The sequence below is a fragment of the Squalius cephalus genome (genome assembly GCF_949319135.1).
Source record: "Squalius cephalus genome assembly, chromosome: 24".
Classification (NCBI taxonomy): Eukaryota; Metazoa; Chordata; class Actinopteri; order Cypriniformes; family Leuciscidae; genus Squalius; species Squalius cephalus.
In genome coordinates, this window is record NC_137145.1 from 17,575,913 (window position 1) to 17,599,559 (window position 23,647).

The 23,647-nt window shown below is 37.0% G+C and overlaps 1 protein-coding gene across 1 annotated transcript; it reads left to right on the forward strand.

The window, feature by feature from the left end:
• Positions 1 to 3,743: 3,743 nt before the first annotated feature.
• On the forward strand, positions 3,744 to 21,832 carry LOC307152394 (protein mono-ADP-ribosyltransferase PARP14-like). Its single transcript, XM_079860977.1, has 19 exons — positions 3,744 to 4,230; positions 4,510 to 4,628; positions 4,891 to 4,921; positions 5,131 to 5,249; positions 5,573 to 5,603; positions 6,164 to 6,367; positions 8,900 to 9,133; positions 14,231 to 16,656; positions 17,076 to 17,306; positions 17,568 to 17,777; positions 17,956 to 18,064; positions 18,223 to 18,372; positions 18,486 to 18,548; positions 18,668 to 18,850; positions 18,993 to 19,199; positions 19,315 to 19,932; positions 20,025 to 20,176; positions 20,289 to 20,463; positions 20,546 to 21,832. The coding sequence occupies exons 1-19, from the start codon at positions 4,050 to 4,052 to the stop codon at positions 20,824 to 20,826; spliced, it is 5,724 nt and encodes a 1,907-aa protein (XP_079717103.1). The 5' UTR covers positions 3,744 to 4,049; the 3' UTR covers positions 20,827 to 21,832.
• The last annotated feature ends 1,815 nt before the right edge of the window (positions 21,833 to 23,647 follow it).

Sequence of the window (23,647 nt, forward strand, 5' to 3'; positions counted from 1 at the left end):
TCAAAGCAAAAACAGTGAGTGATGTTCCACAGCTGTAAAGACTGCAAGTGTTCAGTTGCATGTGACGTGTTGTTTGTGTGTTTTTGCAGAGTTCCTTCAAACTACAGCTGGTCCAAAACGCAGCAGCTCGAGTTCTTACCAGAACCAGGAAGTATGACCATATTAGCCCGGTTCTGTCAACACTGCACTGCACAAATTTTAAAATATTGCTGATTACTTACAAAGCACTAAATGGTTTAGCTCCCCAGTACTTGAGCGAGCTCTTAACGCATTATAGTCCTTCACGTCTATTGCGATCTCAAAATTTCCGGCCAGTTGATAATACCTAGAATATTAAAATCGACTGCTGGCGGTAGATCCTTCTCATATTTAGCACCAAAACTCTGGAACAGTCTTCCTAACATTGTCCGGGAAGCAGACACACTCTGTCAGTTCAAAGCTAGACTAAAAACACATCTCTTTGACCTAGCATTCACATAACACATTATAGACTTATATAATTCCATATTAGGCTGCATAGATTAGGCCAGCCGGAACCGGGAACACTTCCCATAAATCCTGATGTTCTCGTTCCATCATAAGAAGAATGGCGTCTAGGTTAATATTAGTCTCTCTGCTTATACCGAGGTTTACCGCAGTCCGCCAGATCCAGGCCGTATCCAGATCAGATGAAGGACCTACGCCTGGACGCGACGACAACGCAGTCCTGAAGTGTCAACCAGTCTCTCCGTTTCTGAAGTGATGTGGACTCCGGCCGTATCCAGACTAGATGGTGGATCTGCACCTGGACCCAACCATGACGCATCCCTGAAGTGCCGGCCTCGTCGACACGACCAATCTGACTTCTGACCTGTAATGCTGCCTGGATCATAATCATACACTGTTCGCTCGTTGGCCAGAGGAGAACTGGCCCCCGACTGAGCCTGGGTTCTCCCAAGGTGTTTTTCTCCATTCTGTCACTGATGGAGTTTTGGTTCCTTGCCACTGTTGCCTTGGCTTTGGCTTGCTTAGTTGGGGACATTTAATATTCAACAATATTATTGATCTGCCTAATTAGGGTGGACAATGATGCAATTTTATTCTAGAAACAAACTTTGTTGTATTATTTTCATTTTATCAATGTGAAGCTGCTTTGATACAATCTGTATTGTAAAAAGCGCTATATAAATAAAGGTGACTTGCCTTGACAACATGAATTTACTTCAAACTAAAGATTTGACTTTTCATACAGCAAAATACACTGCATCTATTTGTCTCATTAGCTCTCAAAAAACTTTAACCTTACAGTTCATTAAATATTTTAACACAGCTAACTCAACATTAATTGTTTTTAAATCTTCACAATGTATCACAAAAGTGTTTAGGAAAGTAAAGACATACTAAAGTATGTTTGTTTAAAGCTGCTTTGTATTGTTGTGTATTTTAAAAAGCTCTATAAATGTCCTAAAACGATGTGCATTTTGCTTGTAGTTTTGTGTTAATAAAAATGTAATATATTACATCTCATAATTCAGTTTCAGAATTCATTGTGTATTGTATTGTGTAATTTAATAAAATTTTTATATAAGTTTTGATTCTCTAATTTTATTACATTAAATGTTATTGTGTTGTATGATGTTCTGTATTAAGAATTATTATGACATAAATCATATGCATTAGTACACAAATTACATGCTTGTAATAAAAAAAGCATATTATGCCCTATTGCTTAATAACAAATAACTTTGTCACAAAACATACTTTAACATGTTATTTCTTTAAAATAAAGATTATTATACAGTATGAATTAAGGGGTTTGATTAATTACATTAAGATTGTGATTCCATAATTATATTATAGTGTTCTTTAGTCAAGGCTAGACAACCAATTAATATTTATGCCCACAAAACATAGCATTCTGTAATTTATTTAAATGTAATAGTAAAAATAGTAATATACACAAATAAATATTATTTTATGGCTCTTTTAATAAATAAAAGTGTACTTGTAACATATTGCGCTGATTATTGAGGATAAAAAATAATTACATAATTATAATTGCATTACGAATGGCTGTGAATACGGTAAGGCAGTATCAGTGCAGTTTAAGCTCATAGCACGATCATCGGATAACGTTAGCTGTATGCTATGCTATTATCTAAGCTAACTAAAAAACACACGAACAACGAGAAATGTTTTAATTTCACAATCTATAGCTTCGGTTAAATACTAGTATATGAAACGTATCATTTAAAATACATTAAATACATTAATGACTCGCTAAAACGTAGTACAAACGTCTTCTATAATAAAATTATTTTGTATGATTTATAACCAGTCGGATTGCTTGGGTCCTCAGGGTTACCGTATACTATACGGTTACTGAATACTATACCACACCGGCCCAGAAAAGTTAGAGCACTACTCCATCTGTCCAGATCCAGATCCTCTGTCGAAGTCCATGCATGGTGATATGCTTTCCTCTTAAGTTTTCAATATGGTTCAGGTCAGGGGACTGGGATGGCCATACAGAATTTTTTTTTGTTTGTTTTTTTGTGGTTGTTGTTGATTTTTGTCATCTGTATGAATCAGTGACTTCAGTGTTATCAGACAGTCAGGAAAAGGTTATACTGCCATCTGTTGGTTGTATGGTACTCTTATTGCCCAAAGGCCTCATGCCACTAAATGAACCAACTAAGGTATTCTGATTAAATTTCACTGCTGGAAACTAATTTGTACCGAACTTTGTGTGACCTCGCAGGCAAAAATAAAATAAAATAACCACGTGCAGTTCATTTATACAGTTTAACACAAACTGATAAATAAGCATTATTTTGAGCCATTGCACAAACACTATACAAATGCACAGTATTTTTTATAGGCATTGCATACTATTGAGCAGTTAAATGCTTGATTTTAATTGGTTGATGAACATTATGAGGTGTGCAATTATTTTCCAGAAAATGCATAGCGGGCAGGTCTGACAGGGCTTTTTTTTTTTTTTTTTTTTTTTTTTTAAAACCTTTATTTAACCAGGAGAATCCCACTGAGATTAAGAACCTCTTTTGCAAGGGTGACCTGGCCAAGACAGGCAGCAGCATATAAAAAAATACACATAGGTACAGACAAATAACACAGAAAACTAAATCTAACACTTCATAAAATCATTTTTACAATCTAAAAATATTTACATATTAAGGCATCTGCCCCTACGTCTTTCATTTTAGTTCCATATCACTTCTCCAAGTTATTTGTCATTTCAAATGTTCTTACAACAGCAAAATAATCAAAACCCACAAAGACAGTAGCCTAGCTATATGATTTAAAAAAATGGCAAACTACGCTTTCCCCTCACGAAATTACGTTGTATTATGGAAATCACGCCCTCTTTTTCCCGCTCCCTCTCCCATACAAACGCACACACCCACAGTGGATATAAAAAGTCTATTAAAACAGCTGTTTTTTGTTATGCAAAATTTAACAAAGATAAATTATATCAGAAATTCTGTTTAATATTCACATTTAATGTAAAAAATTCCAACCTATGCAATGCCACTGAAAACCAAAGTGACACATTTGAGAAAATAAATATTAAAATCATATTCAATATCCCATTATAGGCTACCGATTCGGAACGGCATTAGCGTGCACTCCCTCTTGTGGTGTGGCTCTGTTCAACTTCAGAATTAATAATCAATCTCATGTAAAACAGCTCGCACCATAGTGTAACCGACGACGGGCTAAATCTTCTAGCCCGTCGTCGGTTATACTTAAACAATCGCATAAATAGCCTAGTTGCCTTCGTTAAAAAGGCCACGTGCACCCAGAGTACTTTTACACGTCAAAGATGTAGTTACTAAAAACGGAGGTTTTTCCTCTGCGTTTTTCACTGCGTAGCACGTACGACAACGTTGCCAAAACGATCCCATTTCACACAAATCCACACGGTGTAGTATAAACGCCCCATCAGTTTCACAATATCTCAGAAACAAAAGTGAAAATAAGCAGGAGGGCGTGTTTCAACTATTAACATTGACTGAGTCATTTCTTCATAAACAAGAACGATCACGATGCCGATGGACGAATATCCCCTCACTGTCGAGGGAGACTGGGGAACTGAACACGCTAAAAGTGTGAAAAATAAACTTCATATTCACTTTCAGAGTAAGAAGAAATCTCAGGGAGGAGACTGCGTCGTGCAATATAATGGCGAGAGCAACTCTGCTACGATTCTGTTCAAATCATCTGACAGTAAGTGCTAACACAAAAGCATGTTAACAAAATAACACGTTTTTACACATATTTATAATATTTTAATGTAATAAATGTAATCAAGCTGTTAAGATGTTATCATGATTTTCAATATAGGCTAATACAACTACTCTAATTAACCATCACTTTCACTGTCACTTAAAAAGAAGGAAATGTGAGAACCATTAGGCACAACAACAACAAAAATATCTTCCATTTGTGAGAGAAAAATGTTGTATTGTGATGTGATCTGACTAAGTGTGATTGTTTGTGTTTAAGTCCGAGATGCCGTACTCCTTCAGGAAGAACACATTATTACTATTGGTAGTCAGAAAATCAAGTTGAAAGTGTACAAACCCAGCGATGTAGAGAAACAAGCAGACAGCACCGGACAAAAGGTGAGTGTAATTAGACGTTACAAAATTATCAGTTATAGTTCTACAAATCCCTAGACTGCATCAAGTAAATACTATTTATGATCAATATGGTCTAAAATGTTATGGTACAGACATGTTATACAGTTTATTTAGAAAGATGGTTGTCATTTCTCTCTATATTGTTGAAAGAGGGACGGAGCGAACAATTAACATACTGTACTCTACACGTTTAGTAGTGTTCTCCATTTATGTAGTCATAAATGGTTTATATGTTTGTGTACAGACGGAGCAGGCATGTGGAAATCAGAAACCAAGTAAGTCAATCATCTGAACTTTGTCTCCAGCTGCTTGCATGTGATCTTTTATTGGTTTAGGTTATCTTACTGTTATTGCCCATGAATTTACTTCTTTTCAGTTGTAAATACATCAGTCATGTAGTTACCTAATTTGTACAACATCTTATTTTGCTGTATAGTTGCTTATATAGGGAGTTTCTGACTAAGCATGATTGTTTGCATTTAAGGCCAAGATGACGTGCTCTCCCGGGCAAAACATATTAATACCACTGACAGTCATCAAACCAAGTTGAAAGAGTTCAAATCCAGTGATGCAGAGAAACAGGCAGACAGCAATGGACAAAGAGTGAGTTGACATATTTTAAAATGCCAAATTAGGAACAACAGTGCTTTTCCAAACAAACCATGGACAATTGGCAAGTGCAAACCAAACCCTTTAGATTATTTCAAGTCACTGCTATGGCCTATTAGAACATTAGTCATTAAAATATTAATGTTTTATGGTTGAGATGTAGACACATTTTAGAGTTTCTCTATAGGAAGATGGTTGTCATTTTTCTGTAATGTCTCAAAAGGACGGAGATTAAAAAAGAACAAATAACTTGCCCTACTTGTTTAGCATGTTCTCTATTTACATATTTTTAATGTTTTACATTCGTGTGGTTTCAGATGGAGCAGGCCTCTGGATATCAGGAACCAAGTAGGTAGTCATCTGGAAATATGTAAATGTGATCTGTTTTTATTGGTTAGGTTATCTTATTTTTATAGCTAATGTCAGAGGTGGACAAAGTACACAACTTCCTAACTTGAGTGAAAGTACAGATACTACTTGTCAAATGTTACTCCGTTAAAGTTGTAAAGACCGGTTTTTACTTAAGTAAAGGTACAGAACTCGTTTTTAAGTACTTTAGTATCAAAAGTAAATGTCAATGCAATGTTTTATTATTGTTGCATTGTTGTATGTAATACTTACAGTATCTTATTCCTCTGAAGCAACCTAGAGAATACACCTATCAGTTAGTAGTATCTGTGGAATTTAAGAGCTTTTAGAATGTGATAAAACCTATAGAAATTAAACTGAATTGACAAAAAAAGACAGCCATAATCATCTTTTTTTTTTTTTTTTTTTTAACACTCCTACCACCCCAACAAAAGAAGTATGGTACACATCTATGTGTCATCTATGCACATTTGAATCAAGTGCTTCTATAAAAATCCAACCTGGTTTAAAACCCATTTTTAATTTAAATTTTCCTGAAGATCGAGGTGTCCTGCCATTCAAGTTGGATGTGAAGAAGCCTCAAGAGTCAAGTGCTGTGGTCTTGGAGAACCTTCCAGATGATTTTAATTCAGATGTTGTGACTCTTTTGGTGGAGAACATTACAAGTCTTTCTGAAAATGACTTTGGCATGGAATTAATACCGGAATTAGGAAAAGCAGTTGTGACCTTTAAAAATCCCAGTGGTAAGTTGTTCTACTCATATAAAAATATATTTACATTTATTATTTATATAATAACATTTAAATTTTCACATAATAATAATAATAATAATAATAATATTAATAATAATTATCATTTTGTTATAACTTTTTTCGAATGTATGTACAGTACATGCATAAAAGATACATCCCCTTGTATCCCCAGTACATCCCCTTAAAAACTACTTGGTCGTTAAAAACTTAATTTAGCTTAATCTTGATTTATCTCTATAGATGTATACATCAGACTCTTTTTGAACTAGAGAATGAGTTCTTAGATCTGGAAGTTAGGAAAAAGAACATTTTAATATTAATTAGTTATGTCCGGTTATTGAACAAATCATTCTTTTGAACTGGTTCTTTTTAGTGCACACAATGAACCAGTTCACCAAATCAGACTGAATCATTGAAAGAGTTGCAGCCATTTGTCAACATTGATTTACTGACTTAATCAAAACTTACTTTCTTACATGCCTGACAGCCACAGCATATCGAAATGAGCAAATACATCCTATGATGCCTAATAATGTTGATTTTTGCCAACCTTTCTTAAAGGCAATTTACACTGCACTAACAGACGTTGACAAACATGGATAATCACCAGATTACAGTATGTTACTTCTCAGACATTCCATGACCCGAAATACAGCGATTCAACATGTTTAATTCTTTCTTTCTTTTGTTTATTGATATAGCAATGCTAAGTACAACCGAGGTTGCCCAAAGTGCTATGTATGAAAATAAAAAGAATAAAAGATAAAATATAAAATGTACATATTAACAAATCTCACACCATAGACACCACATATACCACATTGAGATTACCTGTTATAAGCGGTCAATGATAAATGCGCCTTGAGCAAGTTCCTGAATACTGATATAGATTTAGCAGATTGCTACTGCAGATTTAGCGCCAACGGGCTTGAATCTAAAAGGACCTTGGTAGGGTCATTTGGCTGGCCAAACACAATGACCTCTGTTTTGTCCTCGTCTAACATTAAGAATTTTTTTGCCATCCAGTTTTTAACATCATTTTGGCAAGCTAAAAGACAATCCAAAGATTTCGTCAGGTGCCTTAGTGGTAAATACGAGTGTCATCGACGAAACAGTGGAATGATACTCCATGCTTTCTAAAAATGCTACCCAACGGGAGCAAGTACAAAGAAAAAAGTGAGAATAGACCCTTGTGGTACACCCCACGGAAGGCGTCTTGTAGTGGAGGTTGAGTTTCCATAATTGACTGAAAAATATCTATCACTTACAAAGGATTGAAACCATTTCAAAACTGTACCTTTTAAACCAGATAAGGATAAGGATATCATGATCAATCATGTCAAAAGCTGCGCTCTTGCTCTGCGCATGTTTAATTGTCAAAAACAAGTGCCAGCCGACAAAGTGTTTGTTGCCATCTGTCGATGCAGTGTGAAATGGTGTTACTTTGCAGTTACTCCAGCCATAGGCAGAGATTTATGTTTCTGCCACTGGGTGTCCACCCTCCATTACCACACCCCTCCCCCGACATGCGATGAGAAATGCACATACTTTTGTATATGCATACTTAAAACATTTTAACATGCTCATTAATATATGTAATTATACTTATTTTAAAGTACAACCTTTTCTCTGTGCGATGTGCTTGATGAATTCATTACACAAAAGTTATTAGTCTCTCCGAGAAACAAGTTACGAGAAACACACAGACTGCAAATACATTGCCAACCAAGCAAAAAGACATATTCATTCCATGAGCGTTGTAACTAGTCGCTGATATACCCGATGCTTTTGGAGTTAATTACTTAAAATGCAATCATCTTTTAAAAAACAGAAAGCACAAGATTTTGTGTCAGGTTGCTATGTTGTAACACTAAATTTGAGATCCACCAATTTTTTTTCATTGGTTAAAGTGCCCCTATTATGTTTCAGATATCACCTTTTATGTTGTGCGTAATATTGCTTTTTGTGAATGTAAAAGGTCTGCAAAATTTTAAAGATTAAAGTGCATGATAAATTAAGTTATTGTCTCCCAAAAGAAAGAATCGATCCTGAACTGCCAAAACGAGTCTTCATTCCAGTCTTACTTCTGTAACATTCATATGTAACGATGTAACAAATTTGCATAATGCGATACAACAGCAATATAACCTTTGGACAATTGTTTCTCAAATCTCTGTAAGGTCAAGGCGCGATTTGCTAAAGGCTTATCCATTAATGCCGATTTACATACTTAGTTAATATCGTCACCTATTTGGTGGTTGTGCAATCATTCTTCAATCTGAATAAATCACTCTAAATAAGAACTATATTGTCTGTTTGATGTGAATTATATAATAAAAAGAAAGACTGTTTAAACTAAATGGTATGTGCTTGCAAAGATAACTTTGTTTATTCATTTTGCTTCCACATAACATGAAAGGTAAGATATAAATGCTTTTTATTATAGAAATACATTTATAGGTAAGACAGATTGCACTTGATTAAATGTGTCTGGGACTTTCTGTAAAATTTCATTTCTGACAGATGCAGGACAGTTCCTTGAGGACAGCAGGACACATGAAAAGTTCAAGAAGAGTAATCTGAGGGCCCGTGCACTGGAGAGAAGCACATGTGTGTGGGTGGAGAATCTTCCAGCTGAGGCCAACAACAACAAGATGCTGCTGGAGCTGTATTTTGAGAAATGGGGTGGTCCAATAAAGGAAGTTATCACAATTCCATCAGAACACGCAGCCATTATTACCTTTCAGGAGGAAGAAGGTATAGTTCAAGTTCAATTTTATTTTTATTTATATAGCACATTTACAACAGCCACTAGGCTGACCAAAGTGCTTTACAGAACAACCAGATTAAAAGAAGATATAACATGCATAACAAATAAAACAAAAAATAAGAGCAACATAGCTAAGAGTAACCATAAAACAGGAGTAGCAAAACAGCATCAGACTCAAATATAAATTAGTAAACACAACAGAAGAAAATAATCAATATACTAAAGAAAACAGGTAGTTTTTTATAAAAGACTTGAAAGCAGACAGAGAAGGGGCCGTTCTAATCTCTAGAGGCACGGTGTTCCAGAGTCGTGGCCTGCCACCGCAAATACATTACATTTACATTTTACATTTATGCATTTGGCAGACGCTTTTATCCAAAGCGACTTACATTGCATTCAAGGTACACATTTTACATTTTGTCAGTTCTTGCTTTCCCTGGGAATCGAACCCATGACCTTGGCGTTGCTAGCGCCAACACTCTACTTTTTGAGCTACAGGAAAGCCTCCCCTCTACGCTTGGCTTGAGTCTAGAGCAAGGACTACCAGCAGAGCCCGGTCACAGGTTCTTAGACTTCTAGATGAAGTGTAGGGATGAAGTTCAGAGAGATAGGCAGGAGCTAAGTTATGTAGAGATTTAAAAACAAAGAGTAGAATTTTAAAATCTATTCTCTGGTGAACTGGCAGCCAGTGTAGAGATATAAGAATAGGAGAGATGTGATCATATTTACGACACTTGAAGAAGTCTGGCCGCAGCGTTTTGTACAAGCGAAAGACGAGCAATTTGAGACTTGGATACACCACAATATAAAGAATTGCAGTAATCTAGCCGAGATGTAACAAACGCATGAACGACCATTTCAGAGTTTTCAAAGTGAGCAAGCCTTTGATTTAAGACAATAGACGAAGTTGATAGAAGCTGGAACCGATTACTAAGGAAATAGGTTTGTCAAATTTTAAAGGCTGGTCAACAAGAACACCTAAGTTCCGCATCCTTGAGGATTTAAAAACGGACAGAATAACTAAATCAGGACTTTTCATTTGGGCCGAAAACAATAACCTCAGCCTTGTCTTCATTTAGGAAGAGAAAATTTTGGGCTAGCCATGATTTAACCTCCTCTAAGCATCGCAGAAGAGATGTAATCGCTACAAGGTTGTTTATTTTGATTGATATATAAATTTGAGTGTCATCTGCATTAATATGAAAGGACACACCATGTTTCCTTAGAATAGAGCGCAGAGGTAGCATGTAGAGAGAAAATAGAGAGGGAGCCAAAATAGAGCCCTGTGGAAGGCCACAAGTCAGATGTGCCATGGAGGAGGAGAAATTACCCATCTTTACTAAAAACTTTCTATCAGACAGGTATGACTGAAACCATTTCAAAACAGTAGCTTTTAGATCTAGACTAGAGTCTAGGGTGGGTCTAAAAGCTACTGTTCTGAAATGGTTTCAGTCATACCTGTCTGACAGAAAGTTTTTAGTAAAGGTGGGTTATTTCTCCTCCTCCACAATTTTCTCCAATAGCTCCGAAATGAAAGATAAAACAGAAATAGGCCAATTTTCTTTAAGAAAACAGATGGATCTAGTTAAGGCTTCTTGAGCAGAGGAGTGACCGTAGCCACTTTAAGATTGGCAGGAACAGACCCCGTTTGGAGGCACTTGTTGATAAGAGATAACCATACCTGGCCCAATCGAATCAATAATTCAATTTAAAAATCTTGGGTGAATGATATCGTTAGGACAAAATGAAGGTTAGAGCTTGACAATCACTTCCTTCAGTGTCTGGAGGTTGATAGGTTCAAAAATCTCCCAAAAAGCAGAAACAGGTGACAAGATTGGGAAAACGATTAAAGTTTGATTATGATTTCACTTTTTTAACTTTCACTTAAGTTAGTGTATGATATTGTTGTTTGAGCATAAACAACATCTGCAAAGTTACAATGCTCAAAGTTCAAAGCAAAGGGAGATATTTGCTTTTAACCCTGGAGAACCCAAGAACCCTTTTCTTCTTTGGAAAATTATGAACTATGCATTAAATTACTGCTATAAGTTCACTGAACACCAAAATATCCACTTTTTCAATTTTAACCCTTTATTCCCTAATTTAGGATTAGGGCCAAATTTGACCCATTGGGCTTTAGGCGTATCATTTCAAAGAATCACAACAACAAACATTGTCAATGCAAACTATTTTAAATTTAGGAAAATAATCAGTCAACCACACAGCTACATTTAACAATGTTTTTTTTTTTTTTTTTTTGCTTTATTTGTTGCATGTTAGAACTGGATTCCAAATGTGGCCAATGGAAACAAGAACACAAGGCCAAAATCACGACTGAAAAAAACTAACACCATGGGTCTTTGCTCATCCAAAAATCTGTTCTGCTAGAGAGAGGAACTCGCACTAGACATTGTGGTAGTCTTTGAAACAATTTCTTTTTTTGTTGATGCAGAGAGGAACTGCACATTTTTCACAGTGCATTTCAGTTTTGAGGTCCTTGCTCATACGCCATACTCCCTGAAAAGATATACTACTTTATTAGTCTCTGGCCCTGTACTACTGAGTTAACTTATTAAAATATATTATACAAATGAAATTATTTCAATGCTTTAGCCAAATACTGGACTGTCACCATTCTCCATCAAAGTCACTCAAAGAACCAAAGGGTCATTTTTGACCCGACATTTTTTTAACCCATACACCCATACATTTTTTAACCCATAGCTCAGAGTCACTAATTTATCCAAAATTAATATAAAACGTTCTTCTAGGCATTCTGCAAGCAAGCTAATACTAAATAGATTAACAAAAAATACACAATTTTACCAACCGCTGGTTTGCTGAGAAGACGATTTTGTTTGGGTAGGTTTCCAGCTCAACAAAACAGCATGTGGTCAGCCATCATGTTACTACCACTCTGGCACTTGTGAGTTCAATATTCATCCACTAGGTGTCTCTATGCAGGGGTCAGAAGTGGCACTCTGGGTTTTTGAAGTTAAATTTGACTTTTTTTTTTTTTTGTTCATTTTGGGTAGCAGCAATTAACAGCGGCCAAATTTGACCCGGTGGGTTCTCCAGGGTAAAAGAAATCGCTTTTTAAGGACTACAACAAACGGCTGGTTGGGACTACACGACATTCCTCCCGGGATAGTGACATCACCAACCCTAAAATGTACATAAACCCCGCCCTCGTAACACGATTTATAGATTGTCAAGACAGAATATGCTAATCAATATCCGCGTTTCCACTGTCGGGCCAGTGCGAGCCAGGGCTTTAAACGGGCCGTGCCGGGCTAATAGCCTCGGGCTAATAGCACCGGGCCTGCATTTCCACTGTTGGGCCAGAAGCTCCACAGCGCTTCACTAAAACACGCCCGTAACACGCCTCTCTGGAACAACGTCACACTAACCCATCATTTCACCAATAAAATGGAAGTTTTATCAGAAAACTAATCAGAAATCACTGGAAACAGCGTTGAAAACAAACATGATAAAAGCGGCCGTTTGCTGGCATTTTTGTTGTTTACTTGAATATTTAAAAAACCAAGCATCGATGTTTTACCACAGGTTTACAATAAAAAGTGATACATTGATCATAATTAATTAATTTATGTCAAAACTGCACATTAGTCACTCAGAAATAAATTACCGTTAGGTCTATTTCACAAAAGAAAGAGGGCACACTTACTTCTTCAGTCGCGTCTGTTTCTGTTTATCTGGTAGTTACAGGACATATTTACATCACATTTAGAAAGAATGATCATTTCTACAAATATGTGCCACCAAAAATACGACCTGAGGAGCTTTAGCACTCTCTCGACTCCCATACAGATATTTTCAGTCAGAGAAACAGAGGAAGCTCCCGAAAAAAAAAGTTGCTTTATTTTATGATAGTCCAGTATAAAGAGACGAGATGTAGGCTACTGACAGATAAAATAAAAACATGACTGTGATAGCCTTTATGATTGGTCTGATTTCTTCAAGCATTCACTGTGTTTTTTTACTATGCATATCTTCAAGCGTTTACTATGTTTACTAATGGTAATGGTTAGCGCGCAGTCTTTTGCATCACAAACAGAAGGCATTCAAACATGAACGCGAGTTAAATTATTTTAAAAGTCTTTAATGCTGACAGAATCATCCGGCGCTGCCGTCTCCCGACTCAGGTGAACTCCGCCTCTGTTCGTAACCACTCCTCTAGCCCGAGCTGGCCCGCTTTGGCCCAAGGTATTCGACGGGCCAGAAATCCTGGCCGTTGGCCCCGAGTAAGCCCCAATCAAGCCCCGGAAGTGACAGTGGAAACGCGACTGGCCCTGGCACGCACTAGCACAGCCCGGCCCTGGCCCGACAGTGGAAACGCGGCTAATGACTAAAAGATAACTACACATAAGCTACATAAATTCATCGACTAACCATTCATAAATGGCCTGTTGCATTCTAAATGTTGTCACCTTTTCTTGAGTCTCTCCATCACTGTCTGAATCCGGTTTGAACATAAAAGGCTAAAAGTTTTTGAAATTTACAGTGCATGTCTGTGAGAGTGCAAGCTCTTGAAGCTCTGCCCTCTGTGCCACGAGCAGCAGCTCATTTGCATTTAAAGGACCAGACACAAAACGGTGTGTTTTTGCTCACCCTCAAAAATTGACAATTTTAACATGCTATATAAAAATATCTGTGGGGTATTTTGAGCTAAAACTTCACATACACACTCTGGGGACATCAAAGAATTGTACATCTTGTGAAAAGGGCATTATACCACCCCTTTAAGTTAGGGCAGATGCTAAGTTTTAAGTTAGTAATTTTGAAAATAAAAAATATCACAAAGCCGTCACATAGAGCATCAGAGGCAACAGACAATGTGTTAACAGAAGTATTAACAACAGACTGAATAACTGAAAACAGAACCTTTGGTTTAGAGTGATTGGATTCAATTAAGTTAGAAATATAAATGTATATTTGTGAATACATGTGCAATTGCTTGTAGACTTTGCTGTTATGGTTCTAGATTTGGTAACATTTATTTACCTCATTTTGACAATATCATTGCATTTATTCATTGTACCTGCAACTTTTATTCTTTACAGCCAAAGAGAAAGTCTTGAAGCAAGAGATTAACATCGGCGAAGTTCCAGTCAAGATATATCCCTACTTTAAATCACTGGATACAGTCTTGTATGGTGGCAACAGACCACAATTGAAGCTGCCTGAACCCATTACAGTCAGTGTACATCCTGCCATCAGGGAGTTCCTCCTCAAGAAAGGGGAGATTTCCTCTATTAAAGACCAGATGAGCTCACATTTCTGCAAAATAAACATGGACAAACCCGAAGCTTTGCTCAGACCTGATCAAGCATTACTAAAACAGAAAGGAGTTACCAGAAGACACATTGATATCTGGAGTAAGAATGTCTGTGATGCCTTCAAGAAAATAATCTCAAACTACACAACATCTGAGTGGCCGGTGTCACACCCCTTGTGGTCTAAAGTGGAGAGTGATGTAAAGGAATTGGTGAAAGATAAGGTTTTCACAGATATGGATGCCTCTAAAGGTGTCCTTACACTGGTGGGAATGACCCATGAGGTAAATGGATTGAAGCCCATCATGGAGAAAATTATAGAGAGAGCAACAAATCAAATGGAGAGAGAGAAGAACAGTGTGACAGACCATATGGAGATGTCTCCTGCCATTTACTCTCTGTTTTTACAGGATGGCCTGAAAAGTGCTGTTTCTCCACACCTGCACATTGACTACAACAAAAAAATAAACAGACTAAATTTATCAGGTATTCATTCAGAAATTCTTGCCTTCAAGAATTGGGTCCTTGAGAAGAAAATAAATATGAAACAGAAGTGCTTAAAGATTGACCGTTCAGTCCTGGAGTTCCTGAGATCAGTGAACTGTGATGAAATGTCCACAGATCTCTTTATATCTCATGGAATAACTGCTGTATACACAATCGAAAATGAAGATGTTGTTGTGACTGGGAGCACAGAAAAAGCACTTGTTGAGGCAGAGAAGAGGGTGAATATGGTTCTAACATCCAAAGACCTCATTATAGAAGATCAGGGTGTCCTTCAAATGCCAGAGTGGCAGAATCTCAAAAAACAATTGCTAGAAATGTTCAATACTTCCAAAAAGAGATCTGTGTTTATTAATCTTTCACAGAGAGGCAAAATAATAGTGTCTGGTTTCAGAGAACCAGTGATGGAGGTCAGTGAGAACTTGGGACGTTTCATTGTAGAACACAGTAGAATTGAAGAAACTGTTCGTGTCAAATCACATGCAGCAGTTGAATTCATAAAAGACAGAAAATCACAAGACTGGCAGCGTTTTATGAAGTCTAAGGAGGTGAAAGTGAATTTTGATTCAAAGAGACCCTGGATCAAACTGTCTGGAGAGCGTATATTTGTCCAGCCAGCTTTGACTTTCTTTAAAAGTTTGGCAGATGCTCTCTACACAGACACACTCATCATTAAAAAGGCAGGAGCAAAGAAGTACTTCAAGGAACAGGGTAAAATGATGCTCTCAATGCTGTTGAAGGATAAAAGCTTTGTGGTGGTGTTCCAGGAAAATAACATGCTGCAACAAGAAGAGGAGGAATTTTCTGAAAGCAGTTTTGAAGATTTTGGCCAGGTCTCTTGTGAAGTTCGAACACCAGGTGGAATAACTGTTACTGTCAGGATGGCAGACATTTGCAAGCTCAGTGTTGATGCTGTGGTCAATGCTGCTAATGAAGATCTGATGCACAGTGGTGGTGTAGCTTTCGCACTTCTACAAGCTGCCGGACCATGTCTACAGCAATACTCTGACGATTACATAAAAGTAAATGGGCCTCTGAAGCCTGGAGATGCCATCATCACTGACGCTGGTCGTCTTCCCTGTAAATATGTGGTACACGCTGTTGGACCTCGCTTCAGCGATTCAGACCGACGTACCGCAGTGCAACGCCTGAGACGTGCTGTGAGGGAAAGCTTGAACCAGGCGTCGAGCAAATACTGCTCCTCCATTGCAATTCCAGTTATTAGTTCAGGGATATTTGGTTGTCCTCTTGAACTTTGCACTGAATCAATTGCCAAGGAAGTGTGTGAGTACATTGAAGATAATAACCGTAGAGGCTCCAGTAGCACATTAACTGAGATTCACTTAGTTGACAACAATGGTAGCAATGTAAAAGCCATGGCTGAAGCTGTCAGAAAGGAGTTTGCTGCGTATCACCCCCAAATGACTCTCCCTCAGCAAAACAAACCTCATGGGAATAGTAACTATGAACAAGGCTGGCGTGGTCGTGGTCGTGGTCGTGGCCGTGGCCGTGGCCATGGAAGCTATGACCAAGGAAACCGTGAGTTTGAAGGTCCCAAAGGCCGGGGTAATAGATACTTTGAAGGACAGGCACACTCAGCCTCTGGTGGCAGATCTGATCATTTTGAAAGGTTGAGTGTTCTTGAGACCAAAACTACAAAAGAGGGCCTAAAAATCTTTCTGAGCAAAGGAAACATCCAGGATGCACATGTAAGTGTTAATGTTGAGGGTTTTTTTCACTTGTTTTCCAGCAAAAATATCTAAAAATCCTTAAAACACAACACTGCATAAGGATATACTTTTATAATTATACTTGTGAAATGTAGTAAAATAAAATATAATTAAAAGGATAGTTCACCCAAAAATCAAAAGTCTGTCATCATTTCACTCACCCGAATGTCAATCCAAACCTTGCGCTCCATAACAGAATTTACATTTTAGACTGAACTATCCCTTTAATGATACATTCTCTGAAAAAAAAAAAAAAAAAGCCTCAACATGTTATGCAGTGTTTTTTAGTTTTTTACCAGCATACAGGTGAGATCAGAGTTAGGTATTTTATATTGTTTTTATGGTAATGGTGACCATTTCCTCCAAAAGTAGCATCTCCTTTTTTTTTTCTCCTGCAGGCTGATATCATTGTAAACACTATGTCGGAGGACTCGGACCTCAGTAAAGGGGCCGTTTCCAAAGCACTCCTTCAGACTGCTGGTCATCAGATACAGTCAGAAATCAACAGAGCTGCTCGCTCAAGCAAAATCAGTTATGGTGATATGGTCATCACAGATGGTTATAAACTAAAATGTCAAAAAGTCTACCATGTAGTTTGTCCATTTTGGAAACAAGGCTCAGCAGATATGGTGAGAATAACAATTTTCTAATCAAAATTGATCAAAATTGTCATTAACTGTGTTACTGCTGGCTGATTAAATGATGTGCCTCATATGCAGGTTCCATTTCTTTATTTAGATGAATGAATGAATGAGGTATTTATATAGCGCAATTCCTAATGTACTACTGTACACCCAAAGTGCTTTAAAGTCATGTCAGGGGATCTCTCCTCAATGATGATGGTACTTATTTAAATATAATAATAGATATATTTATTTACATTTTAAAAGGTACTCGTTCAGATCATTAGAGATTGCCTGAAAAAAGCAGATTCCTGGAGAATGGCTTCAGTCGTCTTCCCAGCTATTGGCACTGGGAATCTTGGCTTTCCTAAAGATCTGGTGGCCAGAATCATGCTAACAGAATTCCAGGAATTTAACTGTACAAATCTCCGAGAGGTAACTGTGATCGTGCACCCTTCTGACAAAGAGAGCATTCAGGTGAGTGAAGGAAAAATAGATTCAAGAACCATAAAAACACAAAGTCAAGGTTTTTTCCATCACATAAAGTATGATCAATATGTGCTTTTTATTTTTTTAAACTATAAATTATTTAAATAATTTACCATAGTTGCTCATGTTAATGTTGTCTTGTATATTTGTGTGTTTTATCTATTAGTGCTTTACCAACATCTTTAGAAATGGGATCCAGGGTCCCATCACAAAAGGAGCACATCAAGATTCAGTGCCTAAAATAAATACTTCTGGCAAGTCAGCTCAGACCTCTGGTAACTTTCTTATCTGATGTCCATCCCACTTATTTTTTGAGTACATTTTATTAAAGATTTATTCTGATAAAAATATATCCAAATGCCACAGGATATATTTAGGATAGTGACAAAAGAGATTTTCCATATACACTGTACATCTTTATGTTTTTCTTTAGAGCTTGTTGGCAAAGTCTCCTCTCCCTCTCTTGGGGTGCACACTATGCAGCTGGGTCGAGTGACTCTGGAGGTTTCATCAGGAGATATAACTAAAGAAAAAACTGATGCAATTGTCAACTCCTCAAATCCGACATTTTCTCTGAAAACAGGTTAATCCAACTTCACACACTGTCTTGCTTATTTGAATGAATTTCATTTATAATTTATTTCACATTAAAGAGAATTATAATGTAACTGTCTTTTTTTTTTTTTTGTTATCCAGGAGTATCCAAGGCCATTTTAGATGCTGCTGGATTTCAAGTGGAACAAGAATGTTTACAGATTGGTTTGTATTCTTTTTAATCCATTATCATTTCTTGTTGATGGACATTACCTTTTTGAATACTTCAAAAGTGATCTAATGAACTTCAGAGACAATTGGTTAACCTGTTTTTTTTCCAATAGTGGGATCATCAAACATGCAGCAAACAGAGATTGTGACCTCAGCCGGGCGCCTGCCATGTGGAAACATCATCCATATTATTGGACGCAATGGTCCATCTGAAATTAAGGACATTGTTTTGTCCGTTCTGAAGTTGTGCGAATCACGCCAAATTACTTCTGTTGCCTTCCCAGCTCTTGGCACTGGTAAGATGCTTTATCAGTAATATATATATATATAGTATTATGTATATATATATTACTTTTTGTAAATTTATTTCAAACTTTTTATACTGAAATTATGTGTGAATTATTTACTATTCTTTTCGATTTTTGTCTAACACTTTAGGTGTGGGTGGTGCAAAACCAGCTGATGTTGCAGATGCAATGGTTGATGCAGTTGTTGACTTTGTGAAGAAAAAGAAACCAGTGCATGTAAAGTTTGTGAAGTTTCTCATATTCCAGACGAACATGTTGGGAGACTTCCACCAAAGCATGGTCAGAAGATCTGGTGAAAAAGTAGAGGAGGATAAAGGTCTGTTTACCAAAATTAAAGGTCAGTAAACAATAATAAAAATAATGTTAATCTTATCCATTCTTGTTTTTCTTAAACGTAGTAATTAATTCCTCTGTTTCTTTCCAATAAATGTGGACCTTGGAAAAAAAAAAAGAGGGTTTTTCACTCTTTTTTGGGGGGGAAAGTTCAGAATCTCCCTCAAATGAAGAGTTTGTGATGGTGGGTGAGGAAATTGAGCCAGCTGTGTTCCAGCTGTGTGGAGAGACACCAGAGGACCTGCGGGAAGCCAAGGACATGATCAACAGCTTCCTAGTACGGGAGCATTTGACCATCCCAATCCGTGATCCAGCCATTGCTCATTTCACAAAGGAGGATGTAGAAATACTGAACGGCATGCAGAGGGAGTTCACAGTCAGTGTCCAACTTGAGAAGAAAGGCCAAGACTCTGTCATCACATTGGAGGGACTGACAAGAGACGTTCACTGTGTAGAGAGACGTATTCGGGACATGATCCGCAAGGTGGAAAGGAATGAAAACCGAAGACGTGAGGCATTTATGATCAGCAGTGTAGTCAAGTGGCAATATCAGGAGAATGGCCGTGGCGTCACAAAATTTGATATGCTGACTAATTATGAGCTGGAACAGGCCTATCAGAAGAGACAGCCTTCAGTGAGAATCAAGATTAATAATGATGAATATGAGGCTGATTTAGTTCGCAATGAAGCCACAAGAGGGAAAATGAGGATTGAACTGAACAGAGTAGATCTGCAAGGTACAGTAAGATTATTTTTATAATTTAGACAATGATTATAAGGTCATCATGTACACAGATTAGTTATTCATGTTTTTGTTCTTGCCCCTTAGATGCAGCTGCAGCTCAAAGCCCTTTGCCATCACACTGGAAGGACATGAAAGGAAAGTCAGTTGTTCTTGTAAAACTCAAAGCAGACTCAAATGAATATGCAGAAGTGGAGAAAGAGTTCAGAAGAACCGGTCTAACCTCTAACATCATTGAAGTAAGACTAGAAGAAGGGGAAAGAGACGTCTCCTGTTTATTAGTTTTGAAAGCTTTGATTAGTTTTGATTTTAGTACTATAGTGTAATACTAATATTTTTTTTTGTCTTCAGATTGAAAGAATCCAGAACAGCACACTTTGGAGAAACTATATGATCAAAAAGGAGGAACTGGAAGAAAAAAACAACCACAAAAACAATGAACAGCGTCTCTTCCACGGCACTGGCCCTGATAAAACAGATCAGATCAACAATCACGGCTTCAATCGCAGCTTTGCTGGGGCACATGGTATCAGTCAAATTCTGCATAGACTTTATTTGCACTTGTATCCATATGTGTCAACAGTCTATTGCTCTTGTTCTGTTTTTAGGAGCCTTGTATGGGAATGGTACATATTTTGCTGTGGACCCGAGTTACTCAGCCCAAGGCTATTCTAAACCTGATGTCAATGGACATAAACGCATGTACCTCGCCAGGGTGCTTGTCGGTGATTTCACTCTAGGAAAACAAGGCCTTCCTGTTCCCCCTGCGAAGAGCTCCAATAGTGCTGATCTTTATAACAGTGTGACAGACAGCATAAACAACCCAACCATGTTTGTGATCTTCAATGATGTACAGGCTTACCCAGAATACCTAATCACCTTCCAGTAATGATTATTAGATCTCTTTTGCTGCTGTTTTACATTTGATTTGGTGTATCTGAATACACTGGTACGGGTAAGTTTTACTGGCAATGTAGACTAGTATCATGCTCATAAATGACAAAAACTGAGACAACAGTAATTTATCCTGAGAAAGTTTTTGTCCAAATCCCAAGACTGTCCATTTTAGCTTAAACTGTTTTTAATTAAACTTAGCTGTTTAATGTTATGGTTTCCTTCTAATATTTACTTACCCTAATCAGTAGTTATTTGTTGTCATATATTGAAGTATTACCTAACAAAGAAAACAGTTTGTGCTGAACATATATATGGGGATTATGTTTATGTGGATTAAAGGGGCACATTGATTAAAATATCATTATGTAACAATAAATATAACAAAGGACTTAAATTATGATTGGTGGATTTTTTTTTTTTTACTACATCCTGTAAAATAAATCAGATTTTCTGTGGATGTTTTAATATTTTTCTGTGTAATCTTGCACAAATTTATTTACTATAAAATAAATGATGACCTTCAAATAAGATAAAATTCAATCAAAGTAAGAACAAAAGGTAATGTCACATGTCTGGTTCATATACCGCAATGAGAACATCTTGACTTGATATCTTGGAGGAAAGTAGGCTACTTTATAATAAAATAAGTCATATGTATTAACAGTGGATGTGCCAACATTTTTGCAGCTGGCACACATTTTATATATCAAAAAAGCAATATAAATATATTTTTTCCATCACCATGACTCTTTTAGGGTCTCCGTATTAACTTGTCCAAGTTGCTGTGTTCGACATGGCATACTAGGGTTAGTTTCAGTTGTAGGAATTCACCTTATTAATCAACAACAGGCAAGACCTATATCTTTTTCATATTATCAAAGGGTAGGTAAATGTTCCCCCTTAAGCACTGTGTAATTTTTTTTCTGTGAAACAAAAGTAAAATCTGTCTGGTTATCCTAGTTTTCAGTGACAATGAAATAAATTATAAACCAAGTATGAAAAATGTCCAGAGTTTTAATGTTAGATTTTTAACAAAAAATACATTTTTGTACCAAGGGACATTTTGTCCCAAGGGGGGTAAAATGCACCCACTCTGACAAAGCAATTTGCTTCATCCATTTAAAGCAAAACCATCTTAAAATTAAAAAGACGAGCCAAAATGACAGTGGATAAATATGAACATTTATTTATAAACCATGCTAAAATTCAGCCTATTTGAAAAATAATGTTAGCTAATGCTAACTCCAGGTAATTTTTAAATATAAGTCCAAATATTTTTATCCAAGATTAAATTTGATGGAAAAACAAAGGATGTGTTGTTCAGAACATGGTAACTACAGTAATTATGATAGTGAGAAGCGATGCCCCCCTGGGGGCTTTTTTCCCCACAGACTAAGTTTGAAAAAAATATTGTGTCATTCTGAAAATATTATTTTATTTTCCTTAAATAGCATGTACTCCCTAACTACAGGCCTTACTATTCTAACTACAGAATAGTAGTTATATAACATAACTACAATATAACATCGCAGTCATATATAACTGTGATGTTCTGCAAAAAAAAAAAAAAAACTTTAAAACACATTTTTTCTTACTGCTGAAAATTAGATCACTTAACGTGAAATCTGTTTTTTTCTCAGGTACGTCGCCAGTGTAAGCTTCACAGGGAATACTTCTACATCACTCTTGTCAACGTAGTCCATGTAGGGCGTATTACCACAACTTTCAAGCAGAATATTAATTATATATTTAAATAAATATAAACGTATATACTTCACTTCACTACCTGTCTAGCAATGTGTTAATGCTGATATATAATAAAAAAAGGTTTGTCTTTTCAAATCTTCTATCGCGTGTCATATTTAGTGAGTGGGCTTGTGCGTTTTATGTTACTTCAGAAATGTGACATAATTTTCAGTAAGGGAGCATACGAATGCTGTGTTCATGCAATGTCGTACTTATGGTAAATAAAGCTCTGAATGCTTTCAAATCGCTCTCGTGGTACTTAGATGTTATACACAGATCGGTCTGCACAGCGCCATTTCCAAGTCGAACACACCTTGAGTGCTTCTCAATACTCAAATTGATGCTTCCTCTTTTCCTCAGTCCTCCAGCCCGCAGAGTCCTGCACTCTGGTGAGTACCTGATTGGTGAACCGCTAATATTTGATTTATCGGGTGGAGTAATAGCCTATGTCTGAATTCATAGTATTCATAAAACAGTACCCAGGTGACTTGCCACTTCTGAAGGACACCTTACTATCCCATGAGGCCATGGGAGAGGATTTGTGAATGGAGGTGAAGTGACACAACTGACACCGTATGGTCTCATGAAAATGACAACATGGTGGATGTAGTAGTAGCTGTCCAAATTTCATTTATAGTACACACATTCATAGGCTGCGTCTCAGTGAGCTCCCTAGTTCAGTAGTCAGGGCACTGATCAGGGAGCTGGCCATTTTAAAGGGGTGGTTGATTATGATTTCACTTTTCTAACTTTAGTTAGTGTGTAATGTTGCTGTTTGAGCATAAACAACATCTACAAAGTTACAAAGCTCAAAGTTCAAAGCACAGGAAGATATTTGCTTTTAAAGAAATCGTTTTTTAAGGACTACAACAAACGGCTGGTAGGACGAGATTCCTCCCGGATTAGTGACATCATTAACCCTAAAATTTACATAAACCCCACCCCCGGGAACACGCAGTCCATGATGAGAAGAGGAAGAGTTGTTGTAGTAGAGCACATTTTAGAGTCTGCTCAAGCTGTCGCATCCGTCTTTTCACATGCAATACAGTACGTAACACAAATGCAGT

What these genes read in the sequence shown, in the direction of transcription:
- LOC307152394 (XM_079860977.1), top strand. Translation starts at nt 4,050, where the DNA reads ATGCCGATGGACGAATATCCCCTCACTGTCGAGGGAGACTGGGGAACT. An exon ending in TCTGTTTACCAAAATTAAAG is followed by an intron (nt 19,200 to 19,314) that starts GTCAGTAAACAA and finishes AAAAAAAAAAAG; the next exon opens with AGGGTTTTTCACTCTTTTTT. An exon ending in GAACAGAGTAGATCTGCAAG is followed by an intron (nt 19,933 to 20,024) that starts GTACAGTAAGAT and finishes CTTGCCCCTTAG; the next exon opens with ATGCAGCTGCAGCTCAAAGC.